The sequence below is a fragment of the Desmodus rotundus genome, chromosome 6 (assembly GCF_022682495.2).
Source record: "Desmodus rotundus isolate HL8 chromosome 6, HLdesRot8A.1, whole genome shotgun sequence".
NCBI lineage: Eukaryota > Metazoa > Chordata > Mammalia > Chiroptera > Phyllostomidae > Desmodus > Desmodus rotundus.
The window spans coordinates 155,047,941-155,072,440 of NC_071392.1; the positions used below are offsets into that span (position 1 = coordinate 155,047,941).

The 24,500-nt window shown below is 57.4% G+C and overlaps 1 protein-coding gene across 1 annotated transcript in view; it reads left to right on the forward strand.

The window, feature by feature from the left end:
* ERGIC1 (endoplasmic reticulum-golgi intermediate compartment 1) overlaps window positions 1-24,500 on the forward strand; it is a 78,112-nt gene that overhangs the window by 34,995 nt on the left and 18,617 nt on the right. The window contains exons 2-5 of the mRNA XM_053927377.2: window positions 2,516-2,577; window positions 8,754-8,826; window positions 18,389-18,483; window positions 22,151-22,275. Of these exons, the coding sequence (XP_053783352.1) occupies window positions 2,516-2,577; window positions 8,754-8,826; window positions 18,389-18,483; window positions 22,151-22,275 (355 nt within the window). The remainder of the gene's footprint in view (window positions 1-2,515; window positions 2,578-8,753; window positions 8,827-18,388; window positions 18,484-22,150; window positions 22,276-24,500) is intronic.

Genomic DNA, 24,500 nt, shown 5'->3' on the forward strand with positions numbered 1-24,500 from the left:
GTGGACAGTTCTGTATTGTGGGTGTCGAAAACCATGACTTCACAGCGAGTCTTCCGTCTCCACGCTAATTCCTCAGGGTTTATTCTGCTTTTTCTCTCAGTCCCTCCCCCGACAGTAAGGCACCTGGCCCTCATCACCTTCACTGTATCCACTGATTTAATCGGCACCCTGCCCCTGGCACCCCTCCCTTGTAGGTAACCCCTTCTCCCTCCTCACCCCTACCTGGTGCTGATACTCTGCTCCTGGCCACCCCTGCCTCGTCACCCTGAGCAGCCTCTGACTTCCCGTAAAACTCCCAGGGTTGAAACGACGGCTCCTATGTTTTTTCAACTGTGAGGCCCAGTTTTGGCCTGTGGGCCCTGCCTGGATGGTGACTGGTATTAACTGGACCAGGAAGTGGATCGTCAGCCCCTCCCCCCTCCCAGGGACCACTCCCTCCATTCCCAGCCTGGTTCCACGTGCAAGGAAACGAAGCCTCCATCACGCCGGATCCGCTCTTCTCTGGCTCTGCTTTTGCTGTTCTTATTGTCTGGGCTACTGTTTGCCCGTACCCACCTTCCTCCTATCCTTCTGCTCTGCTCAGATGCCACCTCTTACAAGAAGCTTCCCAGATTTCCCCAGGTGCCTCCAGCCTCCCACCCCAGCCCCACCTTCTCTTTCCATTTCCTTTGTCTGTGCTGCTAACCCACAAGCACGCAGGGCTGATTTTATCTCCCTGTCTTAGTGCCTAAAAGAGCACCCAGCTCGTAGTAGGTACTCATAAACGTTACTCAAGTGAGCATCAATAAGAGTAACAGCACTACTCAGGCAGTGCTTCCTGGGCACCAGGCTGGCTCACAGTGCTTCATGTGCTCCAGTTCTCCTGGCGCTCACCCCTATCTGCAAGATGCATACGACTGTTGCCCCATTTTGCAGACGGCAGGATGAGGCCCAGGGAGGTTGAGTAAGCCCCAGGTTACACAGTGGTGGAGTCGCCTTTGAGCCCAGGCAGGCTGACTCTGCAGTACCTGCTCTTACCTCTCATACTCCTGTCGCATGAAAGGGGTCAGCATTTTCAGGATAAGGGAGGTGACTAGGTATGGGTGGCTGAGTCACATGGTTATACTTCTCCCCGCCCCGCCATTGCACTCCCAGCCGCAGTTTCTGGTGCCCTCCGGGGCCCAAGTACCTGGCTGAGCAGGTAGGTGAGAAAGTAGTACCTTTTAACTTGGCAACCCACGGGAACCGCCTTGCCCCTGAGGTCTCAGGAAGCTAGCACAGTCGTGATTAGAGTGAGCACACAAGAGTCAAGTGTCAGACCTTATGCAAGACCTCCAAATCACGGCAGTGGGTTAGCGGGGCGCTAGCTGCTTCCCGGCCACCGAAGGGAACCGCACACCAGCCCATCACCCACCAGGCCCAGAGCAGCGGCTCTTTGCCATGCCGGGCTCTGACCAGAGAGCCTGGGAACTTGTGTGTGGACTTAGGGCTCCATTGGTTCAACTCTGCATGGGAGAGCTGGCTGCTCAGGGCCAAGGGCAGGGGAGGGAGCCAAGTGCACGAGGAGCATCCCCTGTGAACACTCCATGTCAGATCTGCCAGATGCTTGTCCCTTCCTCTCCTCAGTAGCCTGGCAGGTCTGGTAGTAGTAGACCTATTTTTTATAGACAGGGAAACTGAGGAACAGAGAGGTGAAGTTATTTGCCTAAAGTCACACAGCGAGGAAGAAGACTGGCCAAGATTTGAACCCAGGGTGGTCTGATTCAGGGCCTTGTATTTAAACCCATGGAGTCTCTCCGAGTCCCCAACCCCAAGTCCTTCTGCCACACCCCACAACCCGTGCCTGCTCTGATGGGACCCCTGTGAAAGAGAGGCGTTCCCTCCGCGCCAGGGGTGGAACCCACATCGCACAGAGCCAGAGCCATCATGACCTGATGCTGAGAGGTGGCCCCGGGCAGGGTTTTAGGTTCGCCTCGTACCTTAGAGTCCGGAAGAATCTGTAAGAAACAGGCTGCAGGAGCCAGGGAAGCAGGGAGCAGGGTCCGGAGGGTAAGGCGGAGAGGTGACGCCCTGGCACTCAGGAAAGGCTGTGTTTCCCTGCTCCCTTCACCATCAGAGAAGCCCCACACTCCCTCAGGGGGCTCCGTGTACTCCACAAATGCCTGTTGAGGGCCCACTCTGCACCAGGCCTGTGCTGGGATCCGGGGATGTGGCAAGGGGCACAGAAGCTCACCAGGTCCCTGCCCTCATGGGGGTGACCTTCTGGTGGGGAAAGACCAGCCAAGAAACAAGACCAGATGGGGGTCAAGGGCTTCTCAGGTGTTAATAAGAGCTGTGAGCCAGCGTGACAACGGTAAGGGCAGTGTGAGGGTGAGGGTCCCATCAGAGGGGGTGTCCCACAGGCCTCTTGGAAGAGCTGGTTCTGGGAAGAGGAGTGACTTGCTGAGCCATGTGGCTCTCAGCTGCCCCACATCCCCTGCTGCCCAAGGCCAGCCCTGTGTGCCCATCTCACCCCTGTCCCCTTTGCTCTCTGCAGGTTTGACATCTACAGGAAGGTGCCCAAGGACCTCACACAGCCGACGTACACCGGGGCCATTAGTGAGTAACCCCATCTTGCCCTTGCCCTTACCCCTTCCCACCCCCCAGCCCTGTGCCCACTCCCCGTGCAGAGCTGCTGGGCCAGGGCGGAATGGGGAGACAGGAGGAAGGGAGAGATGATGGGCATCTCGCCAGGCCTGTGGCCCATGGTCTAGAGCCTTGTCTCCCCTCTCCCCTCTCCCTGACCTATAAGGCATCAGGCAGCGCCTGGTTCTGGAAGGAAAATCAGATGTCACGTATAGTGACTGCCCTGGGAGGTGACTTGGGGGTTCAGGGATCAGGAAGAGCCTGACTTTTCTCTCCAGACCTTTTAACTGTTTGCACATTTGACCTAAGCATGTTTCGAACCATTTAAAAAACTAAAAATCTCACTCTGATTTTGGGTTCGAAATACTATTCAATGAAAGGACAGGGCTCGTTGGTGAAATGGCCAGTTCCAGGGGCTGGGCAAGAAGGGGACAAAACACGCCTGGGGCACCTTGTGTACCAGAGGGCACGGAAGAGCCCAGAGGGAAGAAACACAGATGGGGTGTGTCAGCGGGACTCAGGAACCCGCCTGGGCGACAGAGACCAGAGGCCAAGGCTGGGGCAGTTTGAGCAATAGAAGAGATGACGGCAGTATCAGCTTGCTGCCCAGAGAATGAAGGAAAGGCCCGTGAGTCCACACTGATTAAATAAATAGGGGAGAAGGGATGAACCTCCCTTACAGAAGAATTCCAAATAATATAGACGAATGCGTCCCCACCCAGGAGTTAGTGCTCAGTTCTCTTCTCTTGGAATGTGGGCTGGCCTTCGTGACTCACTTTTAAAGAGATGAGACCGGAAAGGAACACCGTCACGTGACTGTGGGCACACCTGGAGGAGCACCTTCACTGAGGGATGAAGGTTAGCATCAGCCAGTGAGATGTCACCAGGATGATGTCACACCCCCCCTGCTGGGACGCAATGGGGAGAGCACCTGACCGCCGGAGATCCTGCCCCAGAACCACCAGCTGGTGGGTCTAATGTTGAGATCACATCAGCTCCAGATTGGGGGGTATCCTATAGACCCTCATGAGGACTGTTCAAAGGGGGCCAGGTCCCGAGAACCAAGGGAAGGCTGAGGAACTGGCACAGATACGAAACCAAGGATACTCGTCAGCTGAGTGTGGAGTGTGGGGCTCTGGACCGGTTCCCGGCACAGGCAGAGGTCGCTGGTGGGGAAACTGGTGACCTAAGCCTGTCGCTTATGTAGTAACAGTACTGGACCGTGTCACCGTTTCCCTGTGACGGATCTACCAGATGTAACAGAAGGGGAAGCTGGGAGCAGGGTCTGTGGGAACTTTCTGTACCATCTTTGCATCCAGTATTGCTCCACAGTAAAAAGTTTATTTAGGAAAAATCAAAATAAACCAAAAGTACTGTGAAAGCAGGAGTGATTGGACCTCGTTTTTCAGAGGAGAAACAGGCTTAGCCTGATGTGGCACAGTTTGCAAAAGATAGAGTCAAACTGGGACTCAGTGGACCTCTCCAGTGCTCGGTGTGGAGGGGGGCCTTCCACGGACTATCCCCTGGGGTCAGGCACGTGGGTTGGAGTCTGCTGTGGCCTCCCAGGGAAGGCTGTCATCAGGAGAAGGGATGGCCTCAGGGACCCCCCACCCTGGCTGGCCCTGCCCAGCTCTCCCCTCCCTGCAGCTCAGCTCATTGAAGCTGTGGCTGCCTTCTTGAGTCCTGAGTCTCCCCATCTCTGCAGATGGGGACAGGCTCTGGGGTCCAGCAGGACTGGGTTCCTGCTCCCATTTAAGCAGCTGGACGACCTCGGGCTAGTCGCTTGCCCTCTCTGAGTCTCAGTTCCCTGATCTGGGCATTAAAGGACATCACGCCTGTCAAGTGTGGGACACATGCTAAGTCTCCGGTGCCTGGCTGACACTCCTCTGCTTACCACCATCCTCCTGGAGCCCACGGCCTACGGGGGTCTGTGACCGCAGGAGCTGTGATGCTTGGTGCCTGGGTCCCCACGGAAAGGATATTCAGGGGGCATGAGAGGAAAGGGGATTATGTGTCCACCTGTTCAACTGTTTTATGAACCTCAGCCCAAAACTTCAAACCAGGCCTGTCCCCTTCCTACTCCAGCGGACAGCTCCAACCCCTTCTCCGTCTGCACAGTCTTGCCCGAGTCGGCAGGTTTAGCCTCGGGTGTGCGTCCTTCTAGAATCTTTTAAACGTATCGTCAGGCTGGGATATGCGTAGATGGCCGTTCCCAGCACAGACGCCTGCAGGCTGTGCTCACCATCTTCCCGGCCTTTCTTTCAGCCAATTTGTCCTGGACGCCTTCATACCAGCACATAATTGGCCACCGCACTCTTCTTTCCAGCTGTGTCCTGTCACGTTATCTGGGTGACCCGCTGTTTATGTAAGCAGCTCGCGGAGAGTGGACATTGCTGATTCCATTTTTTTTAAGTTTTTTTTTAAGATTTTATTTATTTATTTTAGAGAGGGGAGGGGAGGGAGAATGGGAGAGAAACATCAATATGTGGTTGCCCCTGGTGCACCCCCTACTGGGGACCTGGCCCACAACCCAGGCATGTGCCCTGACTGGGAATCGAACTGTTGACTCTGTGATTCACAGGCCGACACTTAATCCACTGAGCCACAATGGCCAGGGCTGATTCCACTTTATTGTTATCACACACATCCTTGTCCGTACCTCTTTGTATCCTTGTAGGGTTGTTTCTGTAAGGTAACTTTCCTGGATGAGGGATTACTGGGTCACAGGGCCTTTGCGGAGATGTAAAATTTAGCAGGTACACCACACAGCCCTCCGAGACACTGTGTGTTCTGCAGTCCCAGTCACAGTGTGCCCGGCAGCCAACTCCCTTACACAGGAGGGAAGGCTGAGACCTGGGAAGACAGCCCTTAGCTGCCATTTAGCGAACAAATATTTATTAACCAGGTCCTGGGGGCAAGACTGGGATCTCAGTGATGAATGGGCTTCGGTCTTTGTCATGGAGGAGTGCGTGCCTTGTGAGACACAGCAGCATCTCTGTGCCCCGTGATAAGTACTATTAATAACCGAAGAAGAACTGAAGAAGCCGGCAAGGAGCCTGGACACACGGGTCTGGTTTGGATTCTGCCTCTTCCCCTGAAGCGGCCCTGCGGCCTTGGACAAGTCTGCTGGCTGCACCAGGTTGCCCACTGGCCCGCGTCCGCCTGGGGCCTGCATCCCTGCTGTCCGCGGCCTGAGTCAGTCTCAGAGGAAGCCTGGAATCAGAGAGCGGCAGCCTCTTGCCCAAACATGGACTGAAAAACCCTCGTCGAGCCTTCAGTTATCCGAAGGCCTTTCTGGCTGAAATACCTCCCACCTGGCCTTTACATTTTCATTCACTTATTCAGCGAAGATTTATTTTATGTCTCCTCTGAGCCGGGCACCACACCGGACCCTGAGACCACAGTGGTGCTGTGACACAGTCTGTGTCCTCCCAGTCTGGGGACAGGGTGAGGGGAGCCAACATGGAGCTTGAGTGGTCAGGGCTGATGGACACGTGGGTTCCAGCCACGCAGGCCTGGGGTTCATGGTGTCCACCAGGCGGGTTGACCAGGCTTCCGCAGGGCCTTGAACGAAGCACACAAGTTTCAGAAAGAGGCCTTGCCGGCCCTGTCCGTCCACCTCCCATCTGGGCAGAGGGAGAACTTAGGGGCCCGTTTTGCAGGCTGGGGTCAAGGAAGACAGCTAGGAGACACCAAGAGACCTAAGTCAGCATTGACCTTCAAAAACGCCTGCTTATTTTGGGCTTGGTCATCACTGCAGCGTCCTCTGGGTTGCTGGGGCTGAGGGTGGGGCGAGAGGGGGAAGCCGATTCTGAAGAACCGTCCTGTGCAATGTGATGCTGTTCGGAAACTGTGCGGCGCCCAGGCTAGGGGTGTGGGGACAGCTCTGTCCCCGCTGCAGCTCGTGGGTGACGAGGGGAGGGGAGTACGCTGGGAAGCCCAGGCTCTTCCCTGCAGTGGGCTTGCTCAGCAGCTGGAGAAGGCATTTGAAAATCCATTTCTAGGCCATAAAAACAAACAGACACCAGAACGCTGGACAAGCCAATGTGGCGCCTGCGTAGACACAGACTGCTGAGTGAGCAGAGCTCCGCGGGAGGCGTACGCGCCTGAGGCTGCTGTTCGCTTAGAGAAAGAAAGGGACCTGCACATCTGTGCTCTTGTGACAGGGAAGGACACAGAACCATGACAGTGTGACCTCAGGCTGGGGACTGTGGTCAGGAGGGAGAGAGAGACTCACACAGTACACGCCTTTGAATGCATCTTGATTCCTTTCTCGTCACGTGCATATTTTACCTTTTCCCCTAAAATACCCCAGAAAAAGTGAAACCCTTTAAAGCTGCCCCAAACCGCTTTTTCAGTTTGGAAGACCTGGAGAATGACTCTAGGAACCCCCGGGTCTTGGCGAGGTTTTGGAAGCTGGTTGGGGACTCTGGGGACATCCCCAGGCCCTTCACTTGGACCTCAGCTGAGCTCCTGGGGCTCTTGGTGTTCGGGCATCGGCTCCAGAGCACACAGGTTCCCGTCTCGTCCCCTCCCAGTGCGGCTCCGAGGCCAGTCTCCTCCTCTCTGAGCCTCTGTTTCTGCCCCTTTCTCGTGGGCTCATGTCCCTGTCCAGGGGTGGGTGCAGACCCTAGATGCCCATCCATGCTCCCTCAGCAGGGCATACAGTAGGTGCCCAACAAACGCTCATTCTCCTTCCTCCGCACCCAGAATGCATCTTCGACCATTCTTTGATTGATAGATCGATAAATTGATGGATTGATAACAACAGTACCACTGCTAATGGGATGATGGTGATATAACCGGTCTCGGTGCCCATCCGGTGGCTCGGCCAGTCCAGGTGCCGGGTGTCCAGACTGTAGCAGAAGGAGCAGGTGGGGCTGGGAATGAACTTTCTCTCTGCAGGAAACTAAGGGTCAACCCATGTGTCCCGTCACCTTCCCCAAACCACCCAGCCCTTCAAGGTCTCTGCGATGAAAGGCCTAGTAGAGAGCTGTGGAGTGTGTGCCTTCAGGGGCATCAGTCTAGTAGGAGACACAGCCACAGGCAACCATTAGATGTAGCAGGTGTTCCAGCAGAGGCTGGGAACCCGGAGGAAGGAGGAACCAGCTCCACTTCTGGGGACAGGGGGAGCTTCCCCACTGAGGGGACATTTGAACAGGGCCTCACCTGGAAGCGTGAGGAGTTCACCACACAGAGGGTGACGGCAGAGGAGGAGGGGTGATGGGACAGCCAGTCCAGGCAGAGGGACCTTGGCGTGGCTGGGTGGTGGGAGGTTGGGGAGGTGTCAGGAGACGGGCCTGGAGGTGAGCGGAGGCCCGGACCCCCGGATGCTGGTTGTGTCCTGTGCCACTGCAGAGCCACACACACTCCAGCGTCAGCAGCGCCAGGCAGCCGAGCTCCCTACACGCGCAGGGGACGGCCCTGGAGCCTGGTCCCCCTCTCTGCATTTCTGACTGGGGCCATTCCTCACGTTCACAGAGAATTGTCCCTCCTCTGGAAGCACAGAGCTCGCTGTCCTCGTTTTCCTACTTTTGATGGGGACACGGGCACACTGTGGATGCACCATGGGGGTGGTGATACACGGAACAGACGTGCAGCCTAGGAAGCAGGGAGGCAGGAGGGCACGGTGGGGCCTGTGGCACGCCGGTGGGCTCAGAGCCCTGTGGGTACAGGGGCTGGGGTGCTCTGCAACAGCCAGAAGGCTGGACTTTGGGGGGATCTCCAAGTCGTTCCAGGCCAACTCTGTACTTTAGAATGTGTCCCACTCAAGCCAAACAGAACACATTTGGTGGCCACCACCTGGCCGCCTCTGTTTTTGACTGCATGAGCCTGTTCTCGTGGAAGAGACCCCTGGGCTCTTCCTGGGCCCCTGGGCTGGCCTGTTAGGGGGCTGGGCCCACCCTGGAGGGTCAGATCTGTATCAGCCAGTGCCCTGCTCCCTTTCTGGGCTCAGGGCTGCTTCTCACTGAGACCAAGAGTAGGAAGGGGCCTTGGGGGCTGTGTAAGGGGGGCCTCTCCCCCTCCCTCTGAGCAGATTTCCCCTGAGGGCAGGGGGCGGGGAGGGCCGGGAGGGTCTAGCTGCCCTGGTCAGGGTCCTCATCAGTGCCCTCCGCCCTCACCGTGCGTTTCTCTGTTGTTTCTTCCAGTCTCTATCTGCTGCTGCCTCTTCATCCTCTTCCTCTTCCTCTCGGAGCTCACCGGATTCATAACCACAGAAGTGTAAGTTACTCCCCACCCCCCACAGCGCATTCCAGAGCTTCCCCAGATGCGAAGAGGGCGGGGCTTTAAAACAGAGAGAACCCTCAGCACCGTCCAACTCCCTTTCCAAGCCTGTGGCATCGCTGCCCTTCTGTTTCTTCAAAGGGCTTTAAAGTCAGAGCAGAAGCCACCGCGGCTTTGCTACAACTGAAGAGGAAACCTGGGTCCCGTGCTGTGGGAGGCCGCCTCGGTCCCCAGATGAACAGAAGGCATTTGCTCTCTTTGCCGCCCCTTTGTTTAGCTGGGGGCTTTTTCCCCCTCTGACTCATCCCGGGGTCATTCAGTGTCAAAGCTGGAAGAGTTCAGAGAAACGATGCAGCTTCCTATCCGAGTGGGTGTGGCCGCTGACATCAGAGGCCGGGGTGGGGGAGGCCCCCTCTGCTAAGCCCCCTGCCCTGTTCCCAGGCCCACACTCCGTGAGGGATTGGCGTGGGCTTCCTGGCAGCAGCTGACGCATTGTGAGTCCATCCCCGATTCCTAGCACATCCTCTAGGCCGTATGGAACCCAGATGCCAGTGGGATGATTGAGCTACGGCCTTCTCGGACGGGACGCCCCTCTGAGATGGAATCAGGCCCAGGAGCTTGCTGCCTTGGCCGTGGCTTGAGGCTTCCAGGTCTCTTTGTTTCCGTGTTTGCAGCCGAGAAAGTCGTCAGGGGGTTGAGCCCTGGCCACTCGCGTTCCTGCTCAACACTGGAATTTTCTCTTTTACTCACGGAATTCCTTGGTTTCCTTGGCCTCCTCCTCAACCACGAGGCACTAGGAAATTGAAAACACAGCCGCTCGGTCCCTGATGGGCCTGGTTGCTGTGAGAGTGTCACCGCCTTTGACCCTCCTGTGGCCCCGGGGCCAGTTGTCTCCTGGTGAGGAAACTGAGGCTCAGACAGCCAGGCCACCTGCTCACAGTCACGCCATTAGGAGGTGGCCCCCAATGCCTGCTGGCCACGCCTCTTTTTAACCTGTTTCTGGATGTAGCTTCCTGCCCTCTGTCCAAGGTGTGACAGGGTTGGCCTTCCCTGTCCCTCTGTTCCTGTGTCCAACCCCGATGGCACCCATGCCCACGGGTGCTCACTTTCCTGTGTGACCCCAGGCAAGTTGCTGAACCTCTCTGGGCCTCAGTCTTGTGGGTGAAACAAGGGACGGTGGGTCAGAGTCACACTCCCTTCCAGGTCTGGGGAGGCTCAGCTGCTTCCTAAGACATGACCTGCCCCTACCTGCAACCATGCAGAGGTCAGAGAAAGGACTGTGTGTCCCCCCCGCAACACCCAGCCCCTAATGAAGGATGACCTGTCCGAGTCAAGTGTCTTCCCGCCTGTGCACATTTGGGCCTTTCACCACTGGGGGTCACGCCATCGTGGGTTGGAGGTGCAAGCAGGGAGAGCAGTAAGAGATTGTGAGAGTCACTGGTATTATAAAGGACCTGTGTGCCAGGCACCTGCTGCCCCCTGGGAGGAGGGGTGCGGTGCAGGCCCCTCATGTTCTGAGTTAAATGAGAGGAGTACACGCAGGGCAGCAGCAAGGAGTGGGCCCTGAGCACGCCCTGGGCAGCTGGTGGGAGGCATTACATGTCCCAGGCAAGGGCGCTAGCAAGTGTGAAGGCCCAGAGGCAGGGTTCCCTGGTGCACGTGAAGTATGGAGGGAGAGCTGGTGCAGCAGGAGCCGGGGGGAGCGCAGAGCGCGGAGCAGGCAGAGCCAAGTCAGGCTGGGCCCTGTACGTGGCTGTGTGTTAATGGGGTTCGCCCTCGGCCCTGAGCCCCCAGAAGCGGGGGCCAGTCCTGCCTTATTCGCTGCTCTGTGGTCCCAAGCTCAGAGGGAGTGAAAATGGCAGTAGAGGATGCAGATGGTCAGCAAGCAAGCAACCCTGGGACCTAGCAGCTCGTGGGAAGGGCTCTGAACGAAGACACAAAGCAGGCAGCAGAAGGAGAAGGTGTGTGGTATGCTGGGAGGCTTGCCCACGACAGAGGCGCACTTAGAGATACTGCCCATCTGGGGCCGGACCACCGCAAGGAGGAAGCAGGGCATCTTCTGGCTGGCGGAGGTGGTCCTGACTTCCATTTGTGAAAACGCAACTCCCAGAAGTGCAAGTAAATGAGGAACTTACTGTAGCATTTGATGCCAACAGATTCCTATCTCTTCACGCACTCACTGCAGATTTTCTTCCCATGTAACACTGAGAGGTCAGGAGGCCGCTCAGCCCCTCCCAGGTGGTAAGAGCCCCCAAGTGCTTATTTCCGGGTCCCCTCCCTTGAGTCAAGAACAGGCCTCCCTTGCCTCCTGCTGACATTGGGCTGGCGGCTTAGGAACCCGATTTGTCTGCTCAGCTCATGGCCAGGTAGGGTGCTGAGGCAGGGGCCCCAGGCAGGAGAAGGTGGACGTCAGAGCCTGCTGCGTTTGGAGCAGGCAGGGCCTCGCCTGCGGGGGAAGGGCCACTCTAGCAAGCCTGGACAGGTCCTTCTGTGTACCCAAGAGAGGGCTCTCCTTTCCCAAGGGCACAGTGTTCCCACCACCCTGCCCCCATCCCCTCCCCAGGACTTCCTCTTCCTGGCCCCTGGGGGCATCCTGGGCCCTGCGCTCCTACCAGGTCCCTGGAGAGGAAGAAAGATGAGGGTGAGGGAAGAAATCAAAATACAAGGCTATTCATTGAGGTTTCGCCTGTGTCTGGCCCTGGGCTAACACGCAGTTTTCCATTTGCAGTGCTTGTGGCTGGAGGTGGGGGGAGTGGGGACAAGAGAAACCTGTCGGGGCTCCGTTTACAACAGGCAGCGACCCTCAAGCCCCCTGTCTCTGTGGCCACGTAACCGCAGTACAGACGGAGTGTGCAAGGGTGCGGACTGAGGACACCGGAGAAGTCCGGAGGGAGGGAGGTTGCGCTTTCGGGGTCTTCCCTCTCTCAGAAGTGTGTGTGACCCCCCCGAGCCCCGCTGACTCGGGAAGAGTGGAAGGTCGCAGTTCGTTTCCTTTTCCGAGCAGCCAGACCGCCCTGGCAGCTGTGTGGCCACAGCGGGTCAGTCTCCCACCCCCATGAGATTGTAACCTAAGGAAATGAGGTCACCGCAGGTGGGACCAACATGGCTCCAGCGCGGGCCTGTGGTTATCGGTGACATAAGACGCTATTCTGGCCTGGCCCGGTGGGAGAGAGGCCTGTTTGTTTGGGTGGTTGGACTCCAACCTGGGCCCTGGACAGGCCTTTAATTATGCTGGGAAAAGTGGCCCCACAGGGTGCTGGGAGGTGCAGGGGAGCAAACCACTCCCCCGCCCCCCCCTGCCCCTTGGAGAACGTGGCCACAGAACATTCCAGCCTCTGGCTGCCCAGGCTCTGGCTGCTGTTACTATTAACATGACGGAGATGTATCATGAGAAACCATAGCACTTGAAGCCCTCCATTGATAAGTTGTAGCCTCATACAACTCATTATAATTTCCTGTTCTGATTGGATAGTAGGCAACCAGGTGCCAGCCCCCCAGGCTGGCAGTTTACTACACTCAGCTCATTCCATCTTCATTCACAAAGCCCCTTGAAGTGGGTACTGCTGTTAACATCAGCCCTACTTTACAGCTGGGGAAACTGAGGCAACAAGAGGCGAAAACCACAATTCGTTTAGAAAGTTGTGGGGCCAGAGTCAAACCCAAGTCTGTCTGATGCCTGAGCATCACCCTGGCCTGTCGTCCCGCCCTTTTCTGCCGAGAGCACTTCCTCTCCCCGGGCACCTGGGAGCCACTGCTTTTTGGTCCAAATAGTTGACTGGAGGCCTTGGGTGCCCCCTCCCCAGGTAAGGCGGCCGAGCAGGCAGTTGGAACTCCAGGAAGCCACTGCCCACTGTGGGAACTTGGAGGTAACCTTGACCGGTATCCTCACATGTGACGAGGCCAGGGGCTTCACCAGGAGGAGGAGCTGGCCTCTCCCTCGGACCCCAGATGGCTACTCTGTGTCCGGATTGTGAGCCAGGGCCAGGTAGCAGCCACGGCCATCACTGTGCTCTTTCTTGAGAGAGGAACAACAGGGGAACAGAAGGCTTCTGAGCTCAGGGACAGGATAAGGTTTGTGCCTCAGAAAGCTCACCTCTCCCTCTCTCTCTCTCTTTTAAGATTTATTTATTTTTAGAGAGGAGAAGGGAAGGAGAAAGAGAGGGAGAGAAACATCAGTGTGTGGTTGCCTCTCACACGCCCCGCACTGGGGACCTGGCCTGCAACCCAGGCATGCGCTCTGACTGGGAATAGAACTGGCGACCCTTCGCTTCGAAGGCCGGCTCAATCCACTGAGCCACACCAGCCAGGGCGAAAGCTCACCTCTTGGGAAGAGGTGGCCTTGGAGGCCAAGGCACAGGTTGGGAGGCTGGGTGATGACCCAAGGCAGAGGGTTACAGCTGTGGAGCAGAGGTAGGGGCAGGACTGGCTGTCTGCAGAGGGCTGATTTGGGGGGCATTATTACCTACCAGGGAGTAATTGTATAACCTGCGTCCCTCCCTGCCCCCTCCCACCGAGGCCCTTGCCGCGGGCCTCACTGCTGTGTAAGTTTCCATTAAGTCCAGTTATTAAGCATGGAGGCCAGCGACTTTGGGCAGGAATCTGAACTATTCAAGTGCTCTTCTAAAAGCAAATAAAATTGTTTTCCATGGATGTCATCAGACTCACGCCTCAGCCGAGAATTTCAAGGCCCTCCATTACATTCCACCTACGCTCCCTCCACCGATACCTCCCCAGGCTTCTCTCCCTCTCCCTACATGGTCTCGGCTCACCCCCCACCCCCACGCCATCCGCCAGACTCCCTGACGCTGTCTGGTGTCCCCCACCCGGAATGCGCCCCCGACTCCTCCACCAGCACAGTCGGTCGCCTCCCCCGCCTGTTCCATCAGCAGAGATCGTGAGCCCCAGCTCCGTGCTGGCGGCGCAGAGCCCTCTTCTGTGAGGGCGGGGGTGGGGGGAGTCAGATGCCCACGGGGTGTGGCAGGTGGTGACAGAGGGAGGCTTATGGGGCACATGGGGCATGACCCCCTGAGCACCTCTGTAGCCTGTGGATGTTTGAGCCCTGGGGGTTGGGCATCTGAAGATTATCAGAAAGATGGTGACACCTGGCCCACAGGTGGACTTGGGGGGCCACGCCCCTCGGTTCTTCATTACTTCCCGTCCAGTCCAGTGTCTCTCGATGGAAAGAACTCAACCCTGGGCTCTGAGGGCTCTGGGTCTCTAAGTTCAGGTCCTGCCTCTGCCTCTTCCTGCCGTGTGACCTTGGCCGGTCTTTACTCTGGGCCTGGCTTCATCCTCGTGGAAAGAGAAAAGGAACCCTTATTCAACACTCGCTCGTTCTGCGTGTTAAATGAGAAACACGTGAGAGCCCCAGCATGGTGCTTGGTACCACCGGGGCGCCCAGCACGGGGCCATGTCCTTTGACGAGTCATCAGCAGGGCCAGCTTTTATGCGGGCCTTAGACCTGACCAGGGCTGTGCGCGGCGCCTCACCCAGGGGAGCACATTCAGTCCTCCCCACGGTGCCGTGCACTCACTCGCGGTCGACGCCGCCATTAATGACGAAAACAGCAGTGGACAGACGTGCACTGAGTACTTATTGTTAACTGAGAGCGCGCGATGTCTTCCATTGTCCCCGTCTTGCAGGTCTGGGCAAACGAAGGCTGAGGGAGGCAAAGCCCCTTGGACAGGGTCAGTCGGCCAGTAGGTGGCAGAGTCGGGACTTGAACCCTGAGAACCTGGACTTCCACCGTGATGCCTTCTACCCAGAGGGGCCGTGCTGTGACCCTGAGGGTTAAGTGAGGGACATACACCCCTGCCCCGGCGGCCTGCCGCTCCATCGCGGATCTGGTCCTCACACAGCCCTGAGAGATAGCCAGTCCTTAGCCCGTTTTTTTCTTTTTCCCTCCCCTCCTTCTTACCACCCCCGCCCCCAGCCTCCCTTTTCTTGGTGAGCTGTATATAACTTAGAGATGGTGAAGTGCACACGTCTTAAAGACGAGACTTGACAGGTGTTTACCTGTATTGACATCACCACCTCACGACAACACATCTCTGCCAGCCGGAAGGTTCTCTTCATCGCTCCCAGTCAGTAACTGCCCCCCCCACCCCCATTCTGACTTCTGTTACCATAGGTTAATTTTGCCTATTGAAGCTTTAAACTTCATTGAAAGCTTTACCAGTTTTAAGTTGAGGAAACCAAGGCTCAGGCAGATGAAGCAGCTTGGCCCCGTTCCCCCAGCTTCTCAGTGGCAGGCCAGGTGGTGAGCCCACATCTCTCTGTCACTGCCCCGCGGTCTTCTCATCACCCCTGCTAGTGATGGGTAATCAGGCCCATGGGGGTCCCCAAGCAACAGTGAGTCCATAAAGAGTGTTTATTTTAGCTCCAAACAGGCTTTTAAAATCACCGTTTAAAATCGGTTCGGCCCCAAGCAATAAGGTTAGCTGGCCTTGGCAGGCACCTGCCAGTGACAAGTGACGCGAGGCTGTGAGTGGGCTTGGGGAGCTGGCCGGGGGTGGCAGGAAGCCAGCAGCCCTGGAACATTGGTCTTGTGCTCTGAAGGTGGCCGTATTGACCTCCCAGGCAGGCAGCTCAGGTGACCCGGGAGGTTTACCCCACAGCCTGGGGCCTTCAGGAAGGCGCCTGGGAGCAGCCAGGTCTAGGCTTCCTGTCCCTGAGCTCTGCAGGTGAGTGCCTTCGCCACCCTCCCCCGCACCTCAGCCCCTTTGTCTGGGCCTCACTGGGGAGCCTGGGGCCGCAAGGGTGAGCTCACCTCAGCGCCACACCTGGGACTCACCTCGCTCTGCAAGCTGAGGTCACCTCCAGCAGATTGCCAGGGCATGACATCATCCCACAATCCCTCAGTGATGCTCCAGGCCCCGCCTTGCAGGTGGGAGAGGTGAGGAGCTTCAAGGAAGAGTCTCCCTGGGCAGGGAAGGGAAGCTGAGGACTCTCCCTCTGTGACCATCCTGTTAATCACCGAACAGTCTCGTTACTCAACACCCCTCCTGAGTTGCCATCTAAGGCCGGGGTGGAAATTGGGCGCTGAAGGCTGAGGAGGAGCATTTGGCTGTGGCGCAGTCCGTCCTCCTCCAGCGTAACCGCCCCTGATCCTGTTCTCTCCTCTCCCACGGGCTCACGAGTTCTTCCTGTTCTTTGAAGTGGGCCAACGCCAGCAGCCTGCCAAGCCCAGGCCCTTGTCTCCCCTCCCCACACGCTGGGGCTTCAGAGGGCCAGGGCCCCCCACGTGTTCTGCCTTGACCCTGGATGCTGAGGACAAGAAGCAGGGAGGCAAAGTGAGCCCTCGGCTCAGGCGGAAGGCAGCCCTGGGCTGGGATGGCAGCTTAGCCATTTCCTGCTGTGTGACGTTGGGGGTGGGACTCAGCCTCTCTGAGCCTCAGTTTCCTGCCTTTAGAGTGGGAATCAGGACATTTCGCAGGGGCAGATCGGGCCGTTCCTGGCTGGGTGGGCGGGAGGCTCCGCAATCTGAAGGCTAAGCTGTGCAGGTCTCTCTTGTTCTGGGGACATGCTTGTGACCCCACAAGGAAAGAAGCTCGTGTGTGTTGCTGAGCATCCCATTTCTTACTAAGTGAGCACCAGCTGTATCACTCTAGGGGCTGGGGCGCAAGGATAGGATCTTAGAAAAAACAAAATGCCCTCACCCCGGCCTGACTCATTCTTCCTGAAGAAGCGGCCGTTGACCAGGCTCTGACAGAGTCTGGTTGTTTAGAGCTGCAGCCCTTTATGTTACCACCCGCGCACGGGACGCACGGGACCCCAGGGGCTGCCTCGAGCTCTGCCCACAGCTGCCCTCTAGGCCGGCCTTTAGACTCGGCTGCCTCTGCCCGTGGGGAGCTTCCCAGGAACCAGGCTTCCGACACAGCCGTCCAGCATTCACTCGAAGGCACCTGGAGCTCAGCACAGCCACGCAGAACCCGGTGCCTTTCCTCCCACCGGTCAGTCGGTTCTCTTCCAGTGGACAGTTCCAGAACGAATCTGTGGCAGTCTGCCGAGTGCTCCCCTCAGCCCACCCTCAGGCCGTCCGTCAGCGAGTCCTGTCTGCTCTTGCGCCCCCTACCCTCCTTTCCACACCCAGGCCAGGCTGCCATCTGCACCCTGCAGCAGCCTCCTTTCTGGACCCCCTAACGTACAGTGGCCCCTCCGGTCAGCCTTCCTTGCAGCAGACAGAGGGAGCCTAGTAAAGTGCAGCCTGACCACGGTGCTGGGTCAGGTTCAAGTGTGAAGGCCTCGGCGTGGGCTCGGAACCCCCCTGACCCAGGCCCCACCTAGTCTCCGACTGCTCCACACTGCAGCCTCAGCAACCTACGCTCGGTTCCCCAGTGAGCCCTGCCCTCGCACTCCCAGGCCTCTGTCCCGAGTGCCCCCTCCCTCTGCCAGGACAGCCTCCTCACCCTCAGACTCAGCTACCACCTCCTCAGAGAGGTCACTCTCCCCGAGGTCAGCCACCTGGCTTGGCCCTCTCGGGGCTCCCACGCTCCCCAAGAAAGCAGTGGTTGTGGATGGTGGGCACTGTTCCCCTGGGAGACTGCGGAGTCTGGGGACTCCGTGAAGGCTGAGACCACGTCGGTCTGCTTCCTGGCACTGTGGTGCTCAGGGGGCTGGTTAAGTACACAGTGCTGCTCACAGACCCCAGTGTGGTGCCACTGTCCCTGACAACAAACAGGCTGTTGGGGTGTCCGTGGAGCCGCCTGCCCCCAAACTATGCCTCCCCCCAGAGACGTCTACATCCCTGTGCCTGAAGTCTGTGACTGTGACTTTATGCAAAAAAGAAAGTTTACCAATAGGATTATGTCTAGGATCTTGAGATGGGAAGGTGGTCCTGGGTTATCCAGGTGGTCAAGGTGAACTCACAAGAGTTCTAAGAGGAAGTCAGGAGGTTAACGAGGAGTGGACATGCCACGTGGCTGGCCCAGAAGGTGAAGGAAGGGGCTGTGAGCAGAGGCGGCTCCAGAAGCTGAAAAAGGCAAGACGGGGGATTCTCCCCTGGAGACTCTTTGCAGACGGCTGGCCTCCAGAAGAAGCTAATAAATATGTGCTGTTTTAAGTCATTACCTTTCTGACAATGTGTTACAGCAGCCACAAGAAACTGATACGTTGGTCTGGTTGTTCTCAGAGCTGGAACCAGCCCAGGGTTTGTGAGAGCTGGGACATGAGGACCGGCACCCAGGGAGCCCTGACCTCATGACGGGGAGGGAGGGAGGTGCCGTGTGCCTGCTGGTGGTGCCAGGCTCGGATCCCTAGGAAGGCCTGAAGCTCTCATGTCCACGTTTAGACCACCCCGCTCACCCCCATATAACAGATGCTTCCCCAGAGGTGACCTCTGCCGAGTCCTCACAGAGAGTGGCAGAGCCAGGATTGGAACCCCCACGCCCTCCCTCCAATTGGGAAGACCAGCATCTGGGGCACGCCCTCGCCATCCAGATGGGAGCCCCACTGCCCCCCGGGGGGTGATGCTGGCCATCGGAGCAGGAGTCACCATGGGGGGTGCGGCCAGGGTGGGTGCCCCTGTCCCAGCAAAGGCTTCTGTGCTTGTCCCCTGCAGCGTGAATGAGCTGTATGTCGATGACCCAGACAAGGACAGCGGGGGCAAAATCGACGTCAGCCTGAACATCAGTCTGCCCAACCTGCACTGTGAATGTGAGTATCCGCGGCAAGACCTCTCCTTTAGGTGGCGCTGTGCGTGCAGGAGCGGTGTGAGAACTGGGACCCGCAGAGCGTTCGAACAGAGCAGGCTGCCGGCAACAGGTAGCATGAAATTCTCCCCACGCCTTTTGGGGAAACTATGATTGCATGCGAACGTACTTGGTGGGTTTCAGGAAGAAAACGCAAGAAACTGCTAACAGGTGTCACCTCTGGAGGATACATGTTGCAGGGGGCGGGGGTGTTTCTTACTTCAGGATCCCAAGAGGCAGAGTCAGGCTCTCGGAAAATTAATTTATTGAGGGAGGGCTCTCAGGAGGAACCGGTAAGGGCGTGAGGGAGGCGAGAGGACGAGCAGAGATGTGTGGCATGTGAAGGGCACCGCGGTTTGTCCCACCCGGTGGCAAAAGGCTCGCTGTCATTATCCTCATCCTTGATGTCCTTGACCAACCACTGCAGGGTGGTGTGTGGGGGTGGGTGAGGGGTCATAGAACCTCCCCAGGGTCTGAAGGCACGGAGCCCTCCAGCCAACCAGGAGTCACCAGCTCCCGGAACACTTGCTTTTCCACGTCACGCTCTACCTTGTTTGTTTCCACCAAAAGAATGAATTATTTGTGTAAACAAAACTCATGGGAAGTCTGGCATGTGGCATCAGATTCTGGCTCCTTTGGTCACTAAAACTGTCTGACCCTGGTTACAGTAACCTTTCCGAGCCTCAGTTTTCTCATTTGTAAAATGGGCTCAGTGCTAACTATTGCCCGAAGTTGTCGAGAGGATGTGACAAGCTGGTTCCTAGACCTGTGGGTGAGTGGACTGGGTGTCTCCTCTAGGACTGGGGTTCTAGCTGCTTCTCTGCCCCAGCCTGGTGCGCACCCCCTCCCATCCTGTTGGAGGGCAGCACGTTGGGTGGGTCTGCAGGCTGCGATCAGGAGGCAGCCCTGTGACCACTCTTGCTGAGAATTACATCACAACTTTGAATCCACAGCGGGCCCCAAGCCAGGGGACCTGTTGGAATAGGTCGGTTTTATTTTTGTCTTATCCTCTTTCTCTTAGAAAAATAATCCATCTGGCAGCTTCTCATTTAGGAGTTGGTCATGTCTCTGGAGCAAGGAAATTCTTGGGCCAGAGGACTGGGACCCACGGGGCAGGGGAGGGAAGGGATGTGGTTCTAGGCTCTGTCCCAGCTCCAGGCAGCAGCCCAAGAGGGGCCCAGCGACCTCAGGCTGCGGCTGCGCCGGCCTATGGGGCCCTGCTGCTCTGCGGGGCCGTCACCCGAACCCGGGCGGCTTCTGCCAGAGCCCCGTATCAAGTTTACATTATAGAAGAAAAAAATGCGTGCTCACCATTGTACTTCTGGAAAATCCAGAGCAGCAGAGAGAGAAGAAATCGTCCACCCTTCACTCCCACGACCGCCTCGGTGGACGTGCCAGGCCATCCCGTCCCACTGGCCTTCCCTGCCGCACGTTGCTCTACCCGCTGAGGCCATGCTGTGTGATCTCATGTCCTGCTTTTAAAACGATGGGGTTTTTGGGTTACACAACTAATACAGGAATACATGTTTTATTTTTTTAAAAAAGGTAACACATTCAAAATATCGAAATAGACCAAGAAAACACTAAAAGAAACACATGTTCCCCCAGGGTGCCATCCACCCCAGAGGAAGCCTCTGCCAACAGTGGGGACCCCTTCCCCCAGCCCTGGGTCTTCTGTCTGCCTCTCTGTCCATCAACAATCGTTTTTGCCTTTTCCATAATTGGGACCCAACTCTATGGGGCCTTTCTGGGGCTCCTTTTTTTCAGCTAGTATCTTGGGGCTGTTCTTATGTTACTCATAAGATTAGCACAACAGTAACCCCAGCAGGCGTTCAGTGGGCTCTGAGCCCGGGCTGGGCCCCATCTAGAATGCTTTGGCTGTGCTAGTGGGTTCAGACAAGAGGGGTTCTAGCAGAGTGGCCAAAGGGCATGCACTCTGGATCAAGACTCTGTGGGTTCGAATCCAAGCGTCATCGTTTCTTAGCTGTGATGTCACAGGCAAGTTACTTAACCACTCTGTGCCTCGGTGTCTCCCCGAAAAGATGCGTCTGATAACATTCCCTTCCCCATGGGAATGTGCAGGTGGTGCATTCTTACATAAAAGGCACTTGAAAAGGTGTCTGGTGCATAGTAAGGGCTGTATTAATTTTTTTTTTTATCCTCAGAAACCTAGGATTGGGGGAGGAACCTGAGGCACAGAGGGGTTAGGTAACTGGGGTGAAGCGCAACCCCACACTCAGCTGCCGCCCTGCCGTGGGCGGCCTCTCCCATGTGCGGGTTCCGCTGCTTCCTATACCTGCTGCCCAGCCTTCCCGAGGGGGCCGTTCCATTGGCCAGGCCCCTGCTGACAGGCAGTTGGGCTGCTTCCAGCTGTCACAACTTCAAACACGGTTGCCCCAAGCAGCCTTGCACACTCGTCCGGTCACGTGTGCATGCGGAGGACAGGCTCCCGGGGACGGGACTGCTGACTCAAACGGGGATCCACTTGTGATTTCTTGTAAACCAAACATTATGGCATTGACCTTCCCACCTACTGCAGACCCCTGAGCATCCTCTGTAACGGCTGCATCCCATCCTCATCTGTGGGCGGGCCCTCGCTCCCTTCCCCGTCTCCACCGAGGGCGTGGGAGTTGTTCCAATTGCTCCCTTGCAGGATTGGCTCACTTAAAAATTACTTCCAGCCACTCTTTCTGTACATGGCAACCTCCTTCCCAGCATTCCTTCCAGGGAAATTGCTGTGTATCTGTGGGTTATGGGGACCTCACCACTTCTACCTCCACCTTGCCGCTTGGACCATCTCAGGACAAGCAGTTGGCATGCACCTGCCCATTTCCTAGGCTGGGAAGCTGAGTCACAGGGGTGGTAGAGCCACACTGGAGTCGGGGACCAGGACGCCCCAGATTTCCCATTTAGTGTATTGAGCCTGAGCTCCTGCAGGGCGGGGCCTGGAGGAACAGGCGTTGGAGTAAGGGAAGGTATGAATGCATGAATGAGTGAATGAGTGAACTAATGATGAGTGAGTTAATAATGAATGAATGAGTGAATGAATGAATGAGCTTGTTTGACCAGTGAACCCAGTTTCTGTCTGAGACACAGAAGTGTTGAAGTTTATTAAGCACCTGCCACTTCCTGTGCATCACGCCCTGTTCCAAGCGTTTTCTCCTAACTGCTTGATCCTCACGCTCCTCCAAGGAAGGTTTAATGGTTATCACCCCATTTCCCAAGAAAGAAACTGAGGCACAGGGAGGTTAAGGGCCTCAGCCAGGGTCGCACAGCTGGTACAAGGCCGGCAGGGCCAGGATTCGGCCGCCTCCTAACCTTGACCCTCTGTGGCCTGCAGCCTCACATGGGACAGCCGTCACCCCTGCACCCCACCATTCTGCCTCACTGGCCCCACTGGCTTCTGCCTCCTTCTCTCTTTCCCCTCTTCCTTTCCAGCGCAGGCAGTGGCAGGAACGAGGCGGGCTGGCTCCCTCTTCATCCAGGGTCCTTTTGTCCTCTTCCCCTGCGGCCTGACTTCCTCTCTGTGTTTCTGGGCCCCAGACGGTCTGTGGAGGGCATGGAGGAGGGGGCTGGTCCTTCGCCCCCATTTCTCTGGGTGTTTGTGACTCGTCTCTCCTTGGCTGTCACAGTGGTCGGGCTTGACATCCAGGATGAGATGGGCAGGCATGAAGTGGGGCACATCGACAACTCTATGAAGATCCCGCTGAACAACGGGGCCGGCTGCCGCTTCGAGGGCCAGTTCAGCATCAACAAGGTACAGAGACCGCGGTCCCCATCTCCTCTGTCCCCTCCTCCCCAGACCCTGATGGCCTCACTGTGCACCCACTCGCTGCTCCCCACCAACCCCCGGCAGGCTGAGGTCAATACCCAGGTATCTGGGGTTCCTGCTGAGGGTCTGGGTGGGGGTTCCGGGCTCCCTGGGGCTTGGAGCCCCTGCTGGCAGGATCAGGCAGCGTGGGGTGGGAGACCGCAGCGTTGGAAGCCCCGAGCCCTGCATTCGAGTCCCAGCTCTAACCCCTCTTGGCCAAGCCAAGTCCCTCCAAGTCCCTCGGCCCACCTTAGCCTCAGTTTTCACATCTTTAGGGGGAGGATGGAATGATCATGTAATCATGCGCCCCCTTCACAAAGCTTGTGTGAAGAATAAGTGGGCTATTATTATACATTCATTTAGTCCAAAAATTTGTATGAAGCACCTGCCAAGTCTCAGGGTGGATGACCTGCTCTGGAGCCGTGTGTTGGACAGGTGGGCAGAGTCCCAGGGGAGGGATATTAACATGCACACCCTGGGCTCCTGCTCTCTCCCCTCTGAGACACCTCGGTCACATGTGACCTAACCAATGTGTTCATTCATTCCAGAGCACAGTTCAGGCCCCCCTTTGACCCTCACCCACCCTGGACAGGCTCAGGGGTCGTGCCTTCGAGAAGCTCTCAGCCAGGCGGTAGCTTGGAGGAGAAAGCCAGCCGTGGAGGCGGACCAGGCCTGCAGCTGGCCCCCACCCCTTTATCTCGCAGCATCTGGCTGGCGCTTGCCCTGCAGCCTCCTTATCCACCCATCAGGAATCTGGCCAGCAGCCAGAAGTCAGAGTTCACAGCCTCCAGCACCCCAGACTCTTCGAGTAATCACCCAGCACCCCGGGAAGAGGGCAGGGTCAGCCGGGGTTTGAGGCCTGGCTTTGTCGATATATTTTTTAAACCCATCAGAGGCACTGACGCAGGTTCCTAAGTCACAGGCTCTAAAAGCGTTGTCTTTTCTTTCTTCGGCCCAGCGTGTGCCGGTATGAGTCAGCCACCTGTGCTGGATGCCGGGTGCAGGGGGAGCGGGTCACTGAGTCACAGCCCGAGGGGTGGCAGCGGGTGGCAGATGCACAGGAGCCAGCCTCCTTGGCTCACTTAACTCTGGGAGCAGGAGGCCCAGGCCCCAAACACGACTCTGGATTCTGCCCACGTCCACAGGAGGCCCCACGTCACTGCACAGGAAGCAGCACAGGACACGTGCCAGACACCATCTTGTCCTTATTTCCGGGGATGGTGGGCCACGGGGACTGGAGTCCTGACTTGGTCTTGTGAAGTTTTGTAATAGAGATGTCTCTATGTGTTACCTGCATAAGTAAAAATGAAGTTTAAAGTATTTTTTAAGTGCAGTGGCTCCTCCCCAGGCCCTGGCTATGTACATGCTGTCCCCTCTTCTGGGAGGTCCTTCTTCCTGACGGCAAAGTGGTCCGTTCTACAAACCTGAACTAGTGACATCCTCCCAGTGACCCCCTGAGGTTGTCATCCCCATTTTGCCGATGGGGAGGCTGAGACCCAGAGCGATCCCTGACCATGTTCAGCTAGGAGGCAGGGCCAGACCGGAGCCACATGTGGAACTCAGCTGCTGCCCTATCACAGGTAATCAGGCCCTGAGTGGGCGACGCTGTCCCTCCTGCTCACCCCAGACCCAGTGGCTTGCCCCCTCCTCTCCGCCCTCTAGGCCCAGGGCCCAGGCGCCGTGCTGGCCACTCAACAGGAGCTTGCCGAGGCCGGCCATGCGCTGTCCACCAGGTTCCTCCTGCGTCAGCCCACAGCCCAGGCCCTAGTGAAGACACATTTTCCTGAGAGGGGTCCGCAGAGTTTGAAACAGGCACGCTTACAAAATAAGCTGCTAAATCATAAGCTGTACTTCTTCCCCTCATGGGTGACGTGTTGATTCGGAGTTCCAGGAAGCTGCATTGCTTTTTAAAGGTCGCCGGCAGCCAGGAGTGGGTGGTGGGCAGCTGCTGTCTTGGTCGGTGGCCTTGCGCCGGGTGCCCAGCAGGGCACTTCACAGACATGCTCTCCTCTCCACCCCAGCCTCAGCGGCCCCCTCGGGCAGCTACCATCGTTGCTACATTCTGCCCGTGAGGAAGCCGGGGCTCAGAGGCAGGCAGTGGCCCCTTTGGTCTCGTGGCCTGACCACGCTGGGGTCCACACCCAGATCTGTCTGGCTCCAGGGCAAAGTCC